This window comes from Anabrus simplex, chromosome 8 (genome assembly GCF_040414725.1).
Source record: "Anabrus simplex isolate iqAnaSimp1 chromosome 8, ASM4041472v1, whole genome shotgun sequence".
NCBI lineage: Eukaryota > Metazoa > Arthropoda > Insecta > Orthoptera > Tettigoniidae > Anabrus > Anabrus simplex.
In genome coordinates, this window is record NC_090272.1 from 157,636,099 (window position 1) to 157,656,025 (window position 19,927).

At 39.4% G+C, this 19,927-nt stretch overlaps 1 protein-coding gene across 1 annotated transcript in view; it reads left to right on the forward strand.

Moving 5' to 3' along the window:
- LOC136879348 (uncharacterized) overlaps positions 1-19,927 on the forward strand; it is a 115,379-nt gene that overhangs the window by 9,768 nt on the left and 85,684 nt on the right. Inside the window, exons 3-4 of the mRNA XM_067153163.2 lie at positions 3,784-3,904; positions 9,739-9,949. Of these exons, the coding sequence (XP_067009264.2) occupies positions 3,784-3,904; positions 9,739-9,949 (332 nt within the window). The remainder of the gene's footprint in view (positions 1-3,783; positions 3,905-9,738; positions 9,950-19,927) is intronic.

Genomic DNA, 19,927 nt, shown 5'->3' on the forward strand with positions numbered 1-19,927 from the left:
CCGAACATGTCTTCGGACACTCCCGGCACTAAAAGCCATACACCATTTCATTTTTCATGACCTTCTGTAATATTGCGAGAACAAAATAATTTTGAAATAATTTATACATTGAAACCAGAAAAAGCATTGCAGGGATGTAACAAGAAGGTTTTTAGGTGATATACTTTTTTTAAATGATATTTATTTGGGGCATCGACCTAAGAAGATCTTTTGCCCCTACTTTGCACCATATATTATGAAATTGCGGAAGAGTAAAGTGTTGAATGTGAGGAAAGGAACATTAAGGACGACACAAACACCCAGTCCCCACGTCAGGTATATTAATAATGTACAATTAAAAACCCTTGACCTGGCTGGGAATCAAACCTGGGGCCGCCGGGTGACAGGCAGACGCGTTGCCCCCTACATCGTGGGGCTGGACTAGGTGATATACTACTTTTTATTAAGAATGAACATAAAATCAAATTCAACTCTTGCTCATTATGAGAACCTCTCTCTGTATCCACTCCAATTAGAGTACGACACATGACCCTGCATACAGTATTCTTTATGGTCTTAAAGCTAGCCATTGGTCCGGGCTATTTCTTGGTACAGTATCTATGTATTATGTAAGTATGTACGTAGGTACTGTGTGTAAAAAGTGTGGAGAAAAAACAGTGGATAATGAGTGTAAGTCTGTTGGGGTGGGGAGCATAACAGTATGTATGTATATTGAGTACTTAATCTGAAGGCTGGTTGGATCCTCAGCAGCTATGCCACCAGCCATCATAGATAGCTTAGGCGTCACCGACGCTTACTAGGTAAATGAGAAGTGATGTAATTTCTGTTGCTTTCCTCACCAAGCTAGAAGATACTATTATATATCAGCCTGCCACTGAAATGAATGCAATAACCAAGCCTGTGAGTCACATATTCACATCATTCATAACAAACTCTGGCTGCATAAGGAATGGCATTGCAAGCATCACTCATACCTCAGTCAGTTCGATATTTTCAGGCCAAGGATGAGACTGAGACAGGTCAATGGAGCTACCAAATTTGTCCTAGCCTGTATCAGAAGACATAGTGCATTGTAAATGATACGTCTCATCAGCAAAGGAATAGTACACCTAGACAACCACTCCAGAACCAACCTACTCTATGTGGAATCCAACTACCAACTTCTAACTCCATCAAACTGCTCAGTATTCACATTACGGACAATCTAAAATGGAATAAGCACGTGGAGGAAGTGAGGTGTAAGGCATACAGAGCACTAGGTTTTGTCCAAGATGTCTCTTGGGAGGAAGAAGTAAAGCCCTACGAACAGCTTACATTTCCCTGGTGCGGCCCATTCTACTATATGGCCTTCCTACTTGGCACCCAATGACAATGGAAAATATGAGGAAACTAGAGGGTGTCCAGCGATGAGCAGAATGTTTAATTAACAAACACATCCCTTTAAACACAGCCAGGTCATTCCCACCAGTGAACTTGTTATGTACACAAATAGACATAGCTTTCCTTAAGAAATCCCTGACAGACAGCATACACCTCTTCCCTTTCCACTGCCTGCAGCTTAATTACCTCTCTGTTAAGAAAGGCCAAGGAGTTACTCTTGTTCCTCCCTTCACCAGAACAACCTCATATTTAAATGGGTTTTATGCAAGATCTGCTCGTATCTGGAATCTTCTGCCATCTGAGGTAAAACTACTTCCTCTTCCTAACTTCCTGTGCACAGTAAAGAAAATGTATATGTAAATAGAAACTCGTATTTGATGTATATAACTTGTATAAATTAGAATTGTAATAAAGATGGGTGCAAGTACAATTGAATGAGGGCAAATGTGTATGCGTGCGCATGTGGGTGTGGTTGTGAATGAGTGTGTATACAGGGATATGAGTGAGAGTATAAATGTCTGGGTCTTCTTACTCTAATATGTATAGAATAAATCAAGTTAATATTTATTATTCTAAGAGTACAGTGTTTGGAGTGTAAATATGTAAATTTAAAATTGTCTACATTTATGTAAATATTCAGTAGAGTTTATGTACACATACATGTGGGGATGGAGATACTTCCGTGTATGTGGGGCTTGCCATTTCTCCATCTACCACCCTTAAATTGTACAGTGTACATGTACAATTTAAGGAATAATAATAATAATAATAATAATAATAATAATAATAATAATAATAATAATAATAATAATAATAATAATAATAATAATAATAATAATAATAATAATAATACCCTTCATTTCATTTAACTTATATTTAATATACTTTATATTAATTTCTTCCTTCCTCTTTCATTCCAACCTCTTTGGGGTACATTGAATCAATCATTTCTCTGTGTGTTGTTCTTTTCTTAATGCTGAGTATTTCTTCATTGTTTCTAATCTTGAGTTCCTCTCATCTTTATAGATAATAGGTTTGGCTTTTAAAGTAGATTTGTCTTGGAACCTTATGTTTTTGTCTTTAGTTATTACTTTAGCTGCTTGATCGAATGGTAAATTTTCTGTAATTTTTCAGTTTCTTTAAACCATTTCAGTTTTGTTTTGTGGTTATAGAAAAAGTCAAAGATTTCTTTGGTTAATCCATTAGAGTTCATTCTGAGAAGATGACTGTAAAAATTTATCCTTTTTTGCATAATATCTGAGAGTTTTCCAATTTTCTTGTAGAGTGTTTCATTCTTGATGTGTACTATCTCAAAATCCTGAAATTTTGCTTCTGTGACCTTCCTTAAAATTTCCTTTGTTTTAGCTCGAGTTTTTCCATCCAGCCTTTGAAATTCATGTTTGGTGTTACTGCTGCGTGTAGTGCTTCTTGTTTAATCACTGTTTTGTAATGTTTAATTTTGGATCCCATGAAAGGCCAGTTCAATGGTATCGCCTAACAGTGTGAGGAAAATGATTTGGTGAAATTTAAGAAGGGATAGAATGATCGGACACATATTAAGACACTGAGGACTTTTTCAATTGGTTTTTGAGGGAATTGTAGGTGGTAAGAACAATAGGGGTAGACCAAGGCATGAATATGACAGATTAGAATAGATGTAGGATGTCGTAGTTATATGGAAATGGAAAGATTAGCACTGGATAGGGTGGCATGGAGCACTGCATCAAACCAGACTAAAACTGTTGATCCAAACAACAACAAATTTAACTGGTAATGTTTATGAATTTCTGCATGCATAAAAAATGAAATGACTCCATTCTAATATGTGTGCTTGATCTGGTGGCTTTCAGTAAATGATTACCAACAGTTCAGACAGTAGCTAGGAGTTTTATCTTGCACTGTACAACATCTCTCAAGCACACTATACACATTTTTGTTGATTTTGGTCGACGGATGCAGAGTGGGTCCTGGCCTACAAGTGGCCACGTCTCTACGGTGGCTCTACCGTGGCTCTATGCCTCTGTATTCGAGAGATGGAGAGGGTCTGGTCCCTACCGTCAGCTGTCCTGAGAATGGTTTTCTGTCGTTTTTCCATTTTCCATTCTCTTACACTAAGATGAATGATGGGACAGTTCCTAGTATAGGCCACGGCTGCCAACCCTCTCACCTTCTGCGCACATCTCCTTATCCGATAACAAATCTCCTGGCCTGAGAGATGGTGTCACCGTTTAGGAGGCCCTCCACCCCATTTGGGAGAGGAAATAAAACATTTAGTAGTAGTGGTTGATTTCAAGCTGAAGATCAGCCTTGTAAGATGAGAAGACATTATAGTATTCATGTGAAACTTATTTCCTGAATGTTCTCAAGGTGACAATATCATGAATTACAATCCTTGTGTTTTAGAGCATGTGGTCGTTGTCCATGGAGGAGGAAAGATTGCTTCGCTCCACAATGTGTGACAGCAGATGGCTATGAGAAGGGTATATTAACAGTCAACCGACAACTTCCAGGTCCTTCTATCCAGGTAAATATCACAACATACTAGCAATATTTTTGTAGCATAATTACAAAATAATTCTTAATAATAGCTTAATGGTATTTTTAATTATTAATTTTCATAACACACATCAGTGTCAAGAAGTAAGTATAAATAACCACCTAATCGATACTAAGTGGTCGAAACATGTCCTGTAAGTTTTAATTTTATTCAATTTTGCCTGAGGCATTAATAAAGTATCGATTAGGTGGTTATTTATACTTACTTCTTGATTAAACATCGATACGGTCATGAAATGGACAACTTGTAATACACATCAGTGTGTCGGAATTTTTGTACCAAGTGAGTTCTGGAACGTCCTTGAGCTGCCGCATTTATCCTTTTTAAATACTAGGGAAGTCACCCAAGATATAACCGGCTTTCCATCTTTGTTGGTGACAGGAAACTAATTACAAATGTTTGAGTCCCTTAAGTCAGTATGTTGCGGTTGCTGTAGTTGGTAGTTATGAATTATAATATAAACCCAGGACTTTTTTTTAACATCATTCCATGCACTTGTTTGTATGTGGGTGGAGTGAGGAGGGAGCATTTCTGTCTAATAACCTGTACAAATTCTAGATCAATGGTAATGTATGAAACTACAAATAGTTATGCTTAAAATTCGAATAGGTTCCGAAGGTCTTTAAACAAGGTAATATTTGACCATATGAGTGTGAGAAAAACTGGAGAAAATTCACACTTAGTATAGGCATTGCTGAATTTCGTATCTATAAATGATTGAAATTCTCCAGTTGTATCGTGGATTGTAAGTTAATGAGCTCAGCAAGTGCCAGTACTCTGACGGCTTGCTAAAGAGAAGGTTTTGTATTCAGGGGCATACACAGAAATTATTTTTGGTGGGAGTGAGGGTTGAGGGGAGGTTTTCTTGCTTCATTATTTTTGATCTCACACAGCTTACCCTTAAAATTTAAAAACAAAACTAGAGGAAAACGTTAAAATCTGAGGACTTCTATAAAATAATTTTGAGTGCATATTGTCAAAAATAAAAGCAAAGTCACCTCCATACAGGCCATAAAGGCCCTTGAAGGGGCAGAAGGTAAAGGCTTCCACTATCCGTAACCTCAGCACTTGATGGAGTAGAGTAGTTAGCTGTACGCTGGGCCACATTTTCCCCCAGGAATTAACCTGGTACTTATTTTTGGTGTAGACTGACTGAACCTCAGGATTGCATGTTTTCAAATTAGAAACACTAAATTAAAACTTCCAAAACAACACAGTTATTTAATTAAGACACATTTATACTCATGTTGATGATTACAATAGCAGAAGTCTCCTAGGATTCCTGGCCAGTTCATAGATTATATTTTGTATAGCCACATGTTCTTTTTTGTGTATATACAACCAATTCAAACTTTCCTGCACAATCATATTTTGCATATAACATTTTTAATTCTTCAGGGATGAAAAGGAGCATTATGGTGTGGAAGTGGTTACTGGTAAGACAGTAAAGAGTTTCAGTCTTGTATTGTTGAAAAAAAAATCACTGCCACAAATGTTAAAATTGCAGAAAAGAAGTTCATTGGTTGAGGATGATTGCTTTTAGAAGAAATATTCCTTTTCTACATGTCATGCTCATATTATTTGGCCATTGAGTCATAATGGCACCAACAACAATATTTATTTCATCATCCAATGTCTTCACAATTGACTAAGGGAGAATTATTTCCATGTTCTTCAGGATATATTTGTGTAGCAGAAATCAATCATGTAACTGACTCAACATGTAATGAAAGGGAAGAAAATTGATATCCTGTATTACTTCTCTGGGTCATCGGTCTCAAAGTCAGTTCAATGTATTTGTCGATCAAATTTCCCATTTTCTTTTTTTGCAATTTCTTCCTACTGCAAGAAAAACAAACTGAACTTGGATATCAAATCTATCTGTTGTTTTTTAAGGTCTTCACCAGTGGCGGTTTCTGGTATAGCGCAATGGAGCAATGAACCTCCAGTTCATATCAAATTTTATTCAACTACTTAATATTCATAACTCCCTTGTCAATCTCGAAGCTCTTGCTTAGCCCATCTATCCGTAATATACTCGTACTGACTTTCAATTCTTGTGAACTGCGCACGTTCCGTGGCTGGATACTTGTCTGGAATGAACCCCCTTGGAAGGAAATCTCTCCGTCCGTACCTGGGCGAAGGGAGTGGCGAGGTGCGGGGGGGATATCGGCCGGCACGTAGACAAGACCAGGATATCGCAGAAACAGATATCCTTGGTTTACGCATGCGCAATATGCCACTCTCTCTAGTCATGTTGTCTTGTCGGGGGGTGTTGGGGCAAGGTCTGTCCAGACTGACCTTGTGTTGAGGTAAGTATGTGCCTGCCATCTGTTGCCTTTACAGAAATTCAACTATGTAGCAGAAAATAGTGTACATAATTAGCGCTAGTGTTAAAGAGCATCATTACTGCTAGCAGTCACATTAAACTGCCAAATTCCAATTGATGTCTTTTCCCAAATACATCAATATTTACTAAACAGCTATTCATTTGCCTTCTTTGGAATAATTACTTTTTTGAAAGAAAATTAACTTAAAAATCACCGAGGCAAAGAGTAGCGGGAATGTAATACGAAAGAAAACGGTAAATACCTAGCCACAGGAGTTCTTAAAATTAAGTTACCAACATTGCGAACATACATCCCTAAAGTTTACTCTGTTTTTCAAGTGTGATGCTAGTGTTTACAACAGTTTGCAATAGTTATCATAATTCGTAATATTATTGTACGCTGTGCAAGCGTGTGAGTGTTTTTTCTGCACTGTTGTGCCGTTCAGAAACTTAATTGTTAGGACATAAAGAAGTTACAATATTTTCTCCGTGTGTGTATTTTTGTGCACTGTAGTTGCGTCCATAATTTTTGTTCCCAAGAAAGGTAACGAGCTACATAATGAGTTTGAACGGTGATATGATACTTAAGAAGACAAACTTTTCTTCTCTCTCTCTCTCTCTCTCTCTCTCTCTTGAGCGTAAACTTAAGATTAAGATTAAGGATGCCGGACGCCCAGTGCCTGATCTTGTATAACGAGGCATCCTAAAAGTAAAGGTAATGAAATCGTGCGTAAATTCAGAATGGATTTATACCGTATAAAAGAATCGAGTGGATCTGTGAATCTTGATTCAATACGGAACCTGAAGAATGAAATTCTTAATGTTAAATGGATCTGTTGATTCGAAATTACTAACATGTTGATTTGTTTTCCTTTTTTATGATTCATGAGTGATGAAAGAGAAGGGACTTGGACCAAAGTCGGAGTGGTAGATATAGGATATCTGTCCAAAAAATAATAATAAAGAAACACAGTTCTAAATCTCATATGCTTGCCCAGTTACAATTCGATCTCCTGGGAAGACATGATAACCGTCAGTAATTTGACTGTGCTTACAGGCAGTCTGTGGAAAGAGACAACGACCAAGTACGGAAAATTTGTCATGTGCTGTGTAAAGTTCTGTGGCGCGTTTGAGATGGCATTGCGTGGGCATGACGAAACAAGTGAATCATCGAATCCTGGCATATTTCGAGGCCTCATCAATTTTAGTTCTGAAATTGACGTTGCATTAAGAGACCATCTGTCCAAAGCTACTGTTTTCAAAGGCACCTCGAAAGACATTCAGAATGATTTACTTTCGTGCATGTATGAAATCTGTCGTGAGAAAAAAAAAGAAATCACCACAGCGCACTTCATTTCGGTAATCACAGATGAGACCACCGATATATCAACTACAGCACAATTCTTCCCAACGGTAAGCCAGTTTAAATATTCTGGGGTTTCCTCTACCCTCTAGTCATGATGCTAAGACAATAGCAGAGTGTTTAAAACTTTCTTTGAGCGAAGTTGTGGATAATAGGGATAAGTTGATTTCACAAGGTTACGATGGCGCAAATGTAATGAGTGGTCACCATTCAGGGTGCAAGTTCTCATCAGGGAAGATTTTAGGCATGCACATTATGTGCACCGTTATGCCCATTCTCTGAACCTAGTCATGTCACAGGTGACAGGGAGGAGGTGAGATATTGAGGGGGGGGAGGTATTTTTCCTTCTGTTGAACCCCCAGTAACGAAAGTCACGCGCCGCCACTGGTCTTCACACAGATTAACACAAGTCTTCATATCTTTCTTCTTTGACTGAAGAGGTGTGGAAAGTCTAAGGGACAAACTGATGTATAAGAAAACCTATCAGTGACGCCATGTTCAGCTCCATATGGTTAGCGTGCTGGCGTTTGGCCCAAGGAGCCCTAGGTTCTATTCCTGGCTGGGTCAGAGATTTTAAACTTTATTGGTTAATTCTGGCTATACCATGGAGCACAGAGGTGTAAGAAGGTGCAGGCATGAATGGGTGGACAGAGAAAAGACCAAAGTATAATTTAAAACCCTAATATTTGAAATTTCACTCCTTTCCTTGTTTTTTGTTTCTTTTCAGATTTTAAAATTTGTTAAACAATAACAAATAACAATTGGATAGATAAAGGTTAGCTCATGAGCTTGAGAAACAATCTTAGAAAAGCCTAGAACAATCAGACAACAACGATTAAAAAAATGAGGTTGAAGCTCCACAGTTACAAATTTTTACAAGGGCACCACCACTGCTCCATTAAATTAATCCACTAGGAGACTGAGCTCCAAAATTTTACTACATTCAACAGAGCATCTTTGCCCCACACACTTAAATCTCTAGGAGGCTACTCTCCAAAATTTACAAGATTCAAGCCTCTCCAAGGCACAATCTAACTTTAACAAGGTCAATACAAACAGTTTCCACTGTCTTACCTGCTCAACAGTCTAAGTTACATTTAAATTGGAAGTTAACACTTTAACAGGGACAATAAATGCCCATTATATCTGGCCTTAATGGAAAAAGAAAAGATTAAAGTTATTGGCCAAAAATCAAAATGTTAGGAGGTGAACACTTGCTCTCCTTTGAAATTCACTTGAAAATTCTTCAAGCCCTATGTGGGCTTATTACCCAAAGTTACAGAGGCTAAACCTATACTATGGAGGTGACTAGATGGAGAGAAAATTGTAAATTACAAAAGGAAGAGATAAACTTTAAAGTTTACAAAATCATAGTCAGCTCAATAGCAAGTTGAAGGAGAATAAAAGAGGGTAACCCTCTTTATTCTCTAAGTTAGAGTATGGTCTTTAGACTTGGTTGAAAATTTACATAGAAAGATTTACATTACCAAAGAATTTGAAACCTTCCCCTCAATTCAGCTTTCTGAGGCTATTACATGATTAAAAGATGTCTGCCATTACCTTGAGCTGGTGGGCCTTCCAGAGATGGACCAGGAAAGCCCCCTGCCTCCTCTACAAACACACTCTACTTCTTGACTGGAGCGATCGAAAGACAAAGTGGCCCAAAAGGTCCCAGCTTTTATAGCGAAGAGGAAGTTTCCAGATTTCTCTGCGGTGAAGCCTTGTGCACCCCTACAGTTTCTATTGGTTGGTTCAATAAATTTCAAAAATTCCTGATTGGCTAAAATTTTAAGCAGGCGGGAAGAGATAGAAGTGCTAGTAATCTTAGAACACCAAAAACATCTACAAACAATTCAGTTTTGAAAACCTATGAATACAAAAATGTTCTTGAAATTGAATTGTCCATCCTCTCACCAGAGGGAGCACATAAATCAACAGTAGAGTCATCTAGAGTTCAAAACTGCTTCAGAAATGAGTTTCACTGTTCATATAACAGATGGCCTTCTAAAAGGCGTTTACTTTAAACGTATGGAGTTGGTGTATCTCCGGTACAGTTTGGGTGTTGGATGTGTGATTATTATTATTCCTTTGTGATGCATGTTTCAACAGGTATGTGAAGGTGATCGAGTAGTTGTGGATGTGAGAAATATGATGATTGGTGTCTCCACCACCATTCATTGGCACGGTATTCTCCAACATGGCTCTCCTCACATGGACGGTGTACCCATGGTGACACAATGTCCCATCAACAGTGGTAACACTTTCCGGTATGCCTTTAATGCTTCTACTCCAGGAACGCACTTCTGGCATTCTCACGACGGTAAGAATGTGTTTCAGAATATATTTTTGTTCTTACAGTAGTTGTTAATGTTGCTTCAGTTAGAGACAGTAGAAAAAAAGGTATTTCTTTTCATGTCATATTTATCAGCGTTTATGGGCTAAATTAGTTTCATTAGATCATCATGGTAAAGTTATAGGTGAGGCTTTTGTTAGGAAAAAGACATAGTTAGTGGAAACTGACTCGTACGTGTAAATAATAATAATAATAATAATAATAATAATAATAATAATAATAATAATAATAATAATAATAATAATAATAATAATAATAATAATAATAATAATAATAATAATCCATCACTACAGGCTATGGCAGCCCATGGAGGAGTGGAAGGTAAAGATTTCCACTATCCATTACCTCAGTACTAAGTGGGATAGAATGGTTATCCCTATGCACAGCTGCCTTTGCCCTCAGGGATGTAGGCTGACTCAGGGATATGTGCTTCTCCGAGGATGGAAGTCTCGTTTCAAAATTTTTGGCTTCCTGATGGGAGTTCAAATCCTGTCCTTCAAGGTGAACTGAGAATGCCTTTACTGCCTCAGGTAGGCAGCCCCTTAATAATAATAATAATAATAATAATAATAATAATAATAATAATAATAATAATAATAATAATAATAATAATAATAATAATAATAATAATAATAATAATAATAATAATGAGAAGAAGAAGAAGAAGAAGTTCATGTGTATGTTTGGTCCACAAAACATAGATCTGTTTGTAAGAATTATGCTTCATTAACGATTTCAGGGAAGAATTGTGACATATTTTGTTTGAGAATTATGTGTTGGTGTTGTCTGATGAATCTATGCCCTATGACACCTTTTTAAATTGATTTTGGGATCATATCTGTTATTAATCTTACCGGGTATGTTCTAAGTTGGAGCCATCTTGTTTTCACTATAATTGTCCATAGTCAATACTTAAAAGAGGGATACTTGATTTATTTGAGGGATACTTGATTTATTTGAGGGATACTTGATTTATTTGATCACAATCTTGTCCTAAGTTTCCGACATCTGGTTTCAATTTGCCACCACTCTCACTGAAATCACAAAGAAGTCTGGAACTCTACACTCTCTCCATAATGTTGCCTAGGTCACAGAGTATGCATTGTTTGTTTCTTACCGGTACTTTTGATATACGGTAACTAAATGAGCCATCTTTAAAAAGGGCAACCTGCACTCTTCACATGGTGTTGCATAAGATACATGATCTACATTTCACTCAAACCTGGAAGTAGGTATAAAACGTGACCCAGTTTTATGGCGATAATGATAAAGGAAGATAACCTCGGAAAACAGCCGCTGCATAGGGATCGCTAGGGCACTCTTGGAACCACTGCAAGGAGTGACAGCATGCAAGCCAGTGGTGGTAGGATGGTGAGCAGACGGCCTCCTACCGGGAGGAATCCCGAAGAAACTACAGTCGCCGAAGTCAAAGAACACTATGTTGTGTAATGCCTCATGACAACAACTACTGAAGGTGCTTTTACAGAAGATGCAACCACCAAAGTGCCAAAAGTCCATACTCAAATGAAATGGGAAAATTCTGTCAATGAATTTATAATGAGGGCTTACTATATACTTACCAGGCCACAGAAATAAAAACCATGTGGAAACTCAACAACGTTATCATCATTCCAGTATGGTAGGTAGTGATTCGATATAATGGTATTAAATCACATTACATAGGAGCATTGAAGCACTTCATCTCCACCCTCTCACTTACAGAGAATTACAAAAAGCAGCAATCCTGGCCACTTGCCATATACAGTGGAACCTCGATTATCCGTTCCCGGAAACTACGTTTTCCCGGAATATGCATTCAAATTACGTGGTCCTGCAAGCTTCGTAATTCAGTCACGTTGTAAAAATCCCACATTATCCGTTCCTCGATGAAACGATTTCCCGGATCAACCGTCGAGAAATTTCAGTCCCATCAACGCTAAATCCTCGATCAATCGTTTTTTAATAAACTGTATCTCACGAAAGGACGACCATGGCATTCTTATGGATCTTGGCGTTAACTCCCCGTCATTGCGTTAATTAGAGCAAGTACTGTACTGGAAAGGCGATCGGCAGTAAACTTGCATAAGGGACCATCTTAGCATCGTATTCGGGTGGTATTGTTTAGAAAATGCTTGGAAATCATAAAGCAGAGAATAGCCACAACAATTGTAAGGTGACCCGGCGCATTTTGACAGCTCTACTTGAAGACAAAACGAATTTCGTCAAATGTTCGCACTTATAAAACGTCTACATTACGTCCAGGATCAGATGTTTATATTTTTACTTTTTTTTTTTTTTTTGATCAAACTGCCGAACAGGTTTTCGGCACTTTCCTCAGGGCACTGTAGAGTAACTGGGCTTTCAGGCAGGGATCGAAACTGCTTCTTCTTAACACAAATCTAGTATTTTCATATTTTTTTTTTTTTTTTGCTAGTTGTTTTACGTCGCACCGACACAGATAGGTCTTACGGCGACGATGGGACAGGAAAGGGCTAGGAGTGGGAAGGAAGCGGCCGTGGCCTTAATTAAGGTACAGCCCCAGCATTTGCCTGGTGTGAAAATGGGAAACCACGGAAAACCATTTTCAGGGAAATTAAAAAACTAGATTTGTGTTAAGAAGAAGCAGTTTCGATCCCTGCCTGAAAGCCCAGTTACTCTACAGTGCCCTGAGGAAAGTGCCGAAAACCTGTTCGGCAGTTTGATCAAAAAAAAAAAAAAAAAAAATTATAATATTATCATACACGATTATGTTATCAAAACCAGAACAGATGTTGCACCTCACATTAAAAAAGAAAGCCATGGGAGGTCTTGGGATTGCCTATTACTGTTTTGGTCCTAATGTAAGACTGGGAATTTTATGTTTTCGTGTTAAAATGCCAAAAACCGCAGTCGTTTTATTTGCGCACGTTACATTTCAATGGTTTGTATCATTTCCAACTCTTACTGACATGTGCAGTGAGTGCGCTGTCCTGATGACCTCAAGGTCACGAATAACCTTCCCCCTGTGGGTGGGGGCAGTAGAATAACACCCACGGTATTCCCTGCCTGTTGTAAGAGGCGACTAAAAGGGGCCCCAGGGGCTCTAAACTTTAGAGCGTGGGTTTGCAACTACGGGGCCCTTAGCTGAGTCCTGGCATTGCTTCCACTTACTTGTTCCAGGCTCCTCACTTTTGTCTATCCTATCCGACCTCCCTTGGTCAACTCTTGTTCTTTTCCGACCCCGACGCAATTAGGTTTGCGAGGGCTAGGGTGTCTTTCATTTTCACGCCCTTCGTGGCCCTTGTCTTCCTTTGGCCGATATCTTCATTTTTCGAAGTGTTGGGCCCCTTCCATTTTTTCCATCTGATTAGTGTTATATAGAGGATGGTTGCCCTGTTGTACTTCCTCTTAAAACAATAATCACCACCACCACCATCACGAATAACCGTATTTTCTGAAGTTTTGATGTTTATTTCTCTTTCCAATTTGGATTAGTGACAGGCAGAATTGAATATAATGGACATAATGCATTCGAGAACTTTTGAGAATCGATACTTACATTCGAAATCATGTTTTCGAGTTCAACATAACCTTTAAAAGTCGATGTAGGCCTAATTTATGCGGTACAAGATTTCCAGAAACCGACTACGAACAGTATACCGGAGACCAAATTACAATGGAAAATTAAGAAAAGAAGGGATTTCACTATCATGTTGGGTGCTTTTGTATCTAATGTGCTTTATTTTATTAGATGAGAGAATTAACTACCGGTACTTGTGGCCGATTGTCGTTTGGCTTGGCTTTATTAGATTTTTCGAAGAGTTTGGGTAAGGGGAGACTCTTGGATCTCGATTATCTCCTTGCAACTGGACGTCCGACCTCCAACACAACACTTCTTCATTTTTGATTGGCTGGGTGGCTATTCATCTCTACTGTCAGCTCCCCGCCGACCTAATAAAGCATATAGGCCGACTCCGCACTGGAAGTTAGTCTCCCCATCATGACCACCACAACCACAACCACCACCACCACAACCTCCACTTTTACCTTTCTTCCCCTTCCTATCACAACTGTTACGTCCTCCCACCCTTCACCGATTGTTACTTCCTCAGTGAACATAGCCTGATCCATCCAGTTTTCTTTACATCCCTCCCCGCTACTTTAACCACTCGCCAACCACCGCCGAAGAAAGCTCTACGACGCCACCAGCAACGCAGCCACCGCCTCAAGCAAATGCCACACAACAATCACCATTGCCTCAGCTACAACCAACCCGCAACATCATGTATAATAGTGTCCTCCGCGGCGTGGATAACCTCATTTCTGACAGAGACGTCATCCACAAGCTCAACCACGAAGGTATCCCTGTCCGGCGAGCCTTCCGCATCTGGAATTCCTCGGGACCAACATACTTAGTCCGTCTTCATCTGCAAACTGAAGAGGATGTCCAACGCCTCATCACCAACGGCGCACTCCTCTATGGTCGACAACTCACTGCTGAACCTTCCCGCTCCCCTCCCAGATCCTCACACACCTCACGCCATCGACCCCGAACTGCACCCCCCCCCCAATATCGACCTCCACCACAAGTCAGTCCACCCCTTCCTTTAACGACCTCCTTCATTCCATCACCTCTAACAGCTGACCTACTCCGACTTCCCACCACCTCCCTACGTAACATCTCAGCCACGCTTCACCTCTTCATCTCACACATCGGAACTCCAGTTTGAACCTTCAGTACTCCCTAACCCACATCTCCTCAATCAAGAGACCCTCATCACTTCTCCACCTAATATCAATTCGCATTATCCACCTTCTTCATTTCTCACAACTCCCAGATCTCTTCACTCCTCCCAGCCCGAGAGATCGCGTAACAATCTAGGGGGCCCGCCCCGCCCGACAGGCGGGGAATGAAAACTTCTCGACAGACAGACAGACAGACAGACAGACAGACAGACAGATAGACAGACAGACAGACAGACAGACAGACAGACAGACAGACAGACAGACAGACAGACAGACAGACAGACAGACAGACAGACAGACAGACAGACAGACAGACAGACAGTTTGGGTAACTCGGGGGACACAGACACATCAACCGGGGCTCTTCGCTGTCTGTCTCTATAGTGGACTGTGTAATCCCTTATCTCACTACTTTTGATTTGGCCAGGTGACGCCGCAACTCTACCATCGCACCCAGCCGACCCAACAAAGCATATAGGCCAGACACCAAGTTGGAAGTCGGCCTCCCAACATGTACACCTGTGTTGTCCTGTACGTCCAATCCATCACTGAAGACACTATCCTATCCGAACTCTGCAAGTCTGAGTATTCTACGCCACAAGGCTTTATGAAGGCTCCGTACCATCAAACGACGTCCTTCTTCACTTCAACACATCCACGGAATGTGACCATCTTCTCGCCACTGGTGTACAAATCTACCAACGCCTCCATCGCTTGGAAGACACTCCCAGCAATATTTTAGAGCAACTCCCGGACTATTCCCCTGATCCACCTCCTTACACACCCCCGCCACAACCCTTGTCCTTTCCTTACACCAGTATTACCACCACCACTACTACCACCCTCACAACCTCCCCAGTTCACACCTCCCTCACAACTTCGCTCCCTATCATGACCACTACAATCACCACGCCTCCCACCCCTACCTCATCAAGTCAACAACCAGCGCCTGCAAGTGACAACTCCACCGACATAATGCCGCCACCATCGACCAATTGCACCTGCATCATCCGAGGAGTGGATCCGCTCTTATCCAATGACGCCATACTTCAAGACCTCCACCAGACAGGAACACCAGTTCGCAGAGCAACTTGGATTTTCAATGCTACAGGACCTACCCACCTTGTTTGCCTTCATCTAGTGACTCTGGACATCGCCCAACATTTCATCAACAACAGAATCCATCTTCAAGGCCGCCATCATTACACTGAATCATCTCGCTCTCCTCCCCAACCTGCTAACCGATCTCATACACCCCGTCGCCGTCCCCAGCCGGCTCCTCCTTTCCTTCCACCGAGTCCACAAATCCGTTTTTACCCTCCTCAACCCAGTTTTTCTCCTCCAATACAACCCCTAAACAACCCCCTCCACATCTTACTCACTTCCCTGCATAACTTCTCCTGTATCTTTCACATCTTAGCCCTTTCCATTACCTCTAGCACTAACCCCACCTTCGTCCCACAGACGTTATATCATCCTCCTACATACTTCTAAATCTGTGTAATATCTTTTGTACTACTTTATAACCATCTATGCTAAATAAACTCACCCAACGAACTTCAATACTTAGGCATACGCACAATTCATCTCCCACCTCCTTCTTCCGTCACATCTTCCCAACCCGCCCGCATCTCTTGGCCAGAGAGAGGGCGTTACCCTCTAGGTGGCCCACCCCACTCCTTCAGGGTGGGGAATGAAAACATTTAATAGATAGATAGTTTGGGTAATCAAAGTTGCTGAACTGAAAGAAGTTTTCACGGGAAACTGACGAAGATTCCCCTGTAAAAGTGAATATAAAGTATCAAGATTTTGAACTTGCGTACCAGTAATTAATGCGGTTTTGCCTCTTATCCAGAGGGCCCAGGTTTGATTCCAACCAGGTCAGACAATTTTACCTGGATATAAGGGCTGGTTCCAGGTCCACTCAGCCTACATGATTACCTTTAACTGAGGAGCTATCTAATGGTGAGATGGCGACCCCGATCTAGAGAGCCAGGAATATCGGCCGAGAGGATTCGTCACTCTGATCATGCGTCACCTCATAATCTGCCGGCCTTCGAGCTGAGCAGTGGTCGCTTGGCAGACAAAAGCCCATTGGGGCTGTAGTTTTGTTTAGTTAGGAGTTTTTGTAAGATTATAATTACACATGGGCTATTTCATTTTTGTGATGTTTAACCAAATTGTTGATAGTTTTCATTCATTCATTCATTCATTCATTCATTCATGCATTCATTTTCCATTTTCCTGTATTGTACGTTTTATTTTCATGGTCCCTCGAAAAACGGAGAATTGAGGTTCCACTGTAGTAAGGAAGTTTATTGGCATGAACCATCCATCATATACAGAGGACTAACGAAAATTGTCTAAATGTATAGTAAATATCCTATAAATATCTGTCAAATTTATTTGTCAACATTGCAAGTATGTTCTGGTATGTATGTAGCATATCTGATGTATGCACTAAATAATACTTCTTCTATGTACATTGTACCAAAGAACCACATAAATTCAATTGTAAACTTGTGAATCATATAATAATAATAATAATAATAATAATAATAATAATAATAATAATAATAATAATAATAATAATAATAATAATAATAATAATAATAATAATAATAATAATAATAATAATAATAATAATAATAATAATCCTGGTAGGTCAACTAATTACTTCTCATTGTCTCCCTGATTGGAAGCACATGGTCACTGGCACGAGTACGTGCTTCTAATCATGCCCGAGATACCTCAGTCCGGAAGGTCTCAAAACCAAGACTTTCAATATGTTTTATTATGATTGTTATGGATGTTGTTCACCATGGGACAAGTAAAAAGTCACCCAAGAACAACCATTCAGCATAAGAAAGGTAGCAGGTAATATAATTGTACATATTGGCAAACATAGCCTATTGACCTATAATGGATGATTGATGTAACATTCACCAGGCATTAAGGAGTATGAGGGAGGAGTTGGAAAGTTTGAGGGAGATAATTAGGATTCTCCCAGAGGACAGGAAGGATAGTAGGCCGCCCTCAAAAAATGTACAGGATACAGTAGGTGTAAAAGAGGGATGGGAAGGAAAGGGGGGAACTATAGAAGACAGGTGGTCTAATGTTTTAAGGGGAAGGAGATTGCTGGCTAAGGGCTCTATTCAGGATGAGTATTCAGGACAGGTGTCTGTGAGAAATAGGTACGAGTCACTGCAGGTAGAACAATTAAGGGAAGATGTGTTTGTTGTCTTCAGCATTAGAATTCACCGTAGGTAGGGCCTCACCCTCACAGACTCTCAGGTTGCCTATAAGGCGTCAACTCGAAAGACCTGTACCAGGCCTCTCCAGAGGCCGCATGCCATCATCATTATTATTATTATTATTATTATTATTATTATTATTATTATTATTATTATTATTATTATTATTATTATTATTATTATTATTATTATTATTATTATTCATGGATGTATGGCTTACCCCTATATAATTATTGATTCAAAATTGCTTATACCTTCATTTTGGGACATTGAACAGCTTGCATCAGGAGTTTGAAAATCATAAGCAGCTTCAGCTCCTTTGCATTTTTTTGGGCGAGGAGATGTGGTATTAGTCATTTCTTTTTTGGGGGCTCCTGATAATGGCCACCTTATCACTAGAATAGTTAGTGAACAATAATGTTACAGAACCTCTTTTTAGTCTCCTAATTTTGCGTACATATGAATATTCATCTTTGAAATGTAGGGTGCAGACAATAGAACAAGCAGAATTACTGTTTGGGACAAAGTTATCACAAGAAATTGCTTTCAGCTATTCATTACATTTGTCATTGTCTGCAGTAAATTCATGAAATGATAGCACCCCTTTGCTTTTATCTGTGCAGAGTACAAAAAGGCACATAACAATATCACATACATATTTGTAGATTTGTAAAGACAATTAAAAAAAAAAAACAAATTGCTACACTACACAATAAAAGAACAAATAAATTAGTGCATAACTATCAGCTCTCAATAACAAACAATTTAATATGAATCCATTAGCAACACTACCAACAACAAAACAATACATCTGAAACAGCAATACATCTGCACAGCTTTCTGTCAGTATCATTGGCTGCCAGCACTCCAGCAGCATTATGGATTAACTTTCCAATTACAGCTTTATGCTAAGCTCCACAAGTGACTGTCAAGGTTGATAAAGGAGCTATCTAGAGCAGTGCATCAAGTCAGCTGTGCTAATAGCCCACAATAAAATAGAACCTCTGAAAATTAATGCCATATTTAAAAATTTGAAGACAATGAGTTCTTGAACTGGAACACTAATGCTGTAAATTTTCAAAATCAGTACACTTTGCATATGGTTTTTCATGGTGTGTGCTGAACAAAACAAGGAAAATACTGTATGTACTGAATGAAAAGATTGCATCTTTCTAAAGGGAACAATGAAATCACATCTTTACACTTCTGTTTTTGGGAGGAAAGAGGAGGGGAGGGGGTTGGTGGTTATTGACCAATTTAATGTATTTTTATGCAGAAAAGTAACATCTAATTTGATTTCACAAATATTGTATTATTCCACCTATTCAATACTTTCAATTTAGTTGTAAAGTAGTTATAATACTTTCAAGTTAGTTGTAAAGTATTGAATAGGTGGAATAATAGAATATTTGTGAAATAAAATAAGATGTAATCTCAGTTCAATTCGAAACCAAAATGAAATTTATAACCCTTACAGAAAAGTAAAACAAAATGTTGTTTAAGTATTATTTCTTGACTCTCTACAACATACCCAAAATTTAACAAAATTTGAAGATGACACCTGGCAATCTTAACAGTTAGTGCCAAGGTTATAGATAGTGGTCCTTACTCTTTTCACTCCTCCATGGCCTTTTATAGTCTGTACTAGCTGTAGTACCCAACATTGACGGGACAATCATACAACATGTGCAAAGTTGTCTAATTCCCCAGCTGCTTTCTGCCAATATTCAGGCATGCTGTTTTACTCAGGACGCAGCAGTAATCCCATCTATGGGAGATGAGTAGCAGCAGAAGAGACAAATCACATCCCAACAATGGTCAATGTAATGTTATTGTTAGTCAGTTTTCTGAGCTTCCAATCTTGTAGGCTTTCAAATTTAGTTTTCTTCTGACCTTGTGATGTTAGAGCATGTAATATATAAGGGGACCCCTGCCCCTCTCATGACTCCATCTTGTCTTATTCTTTA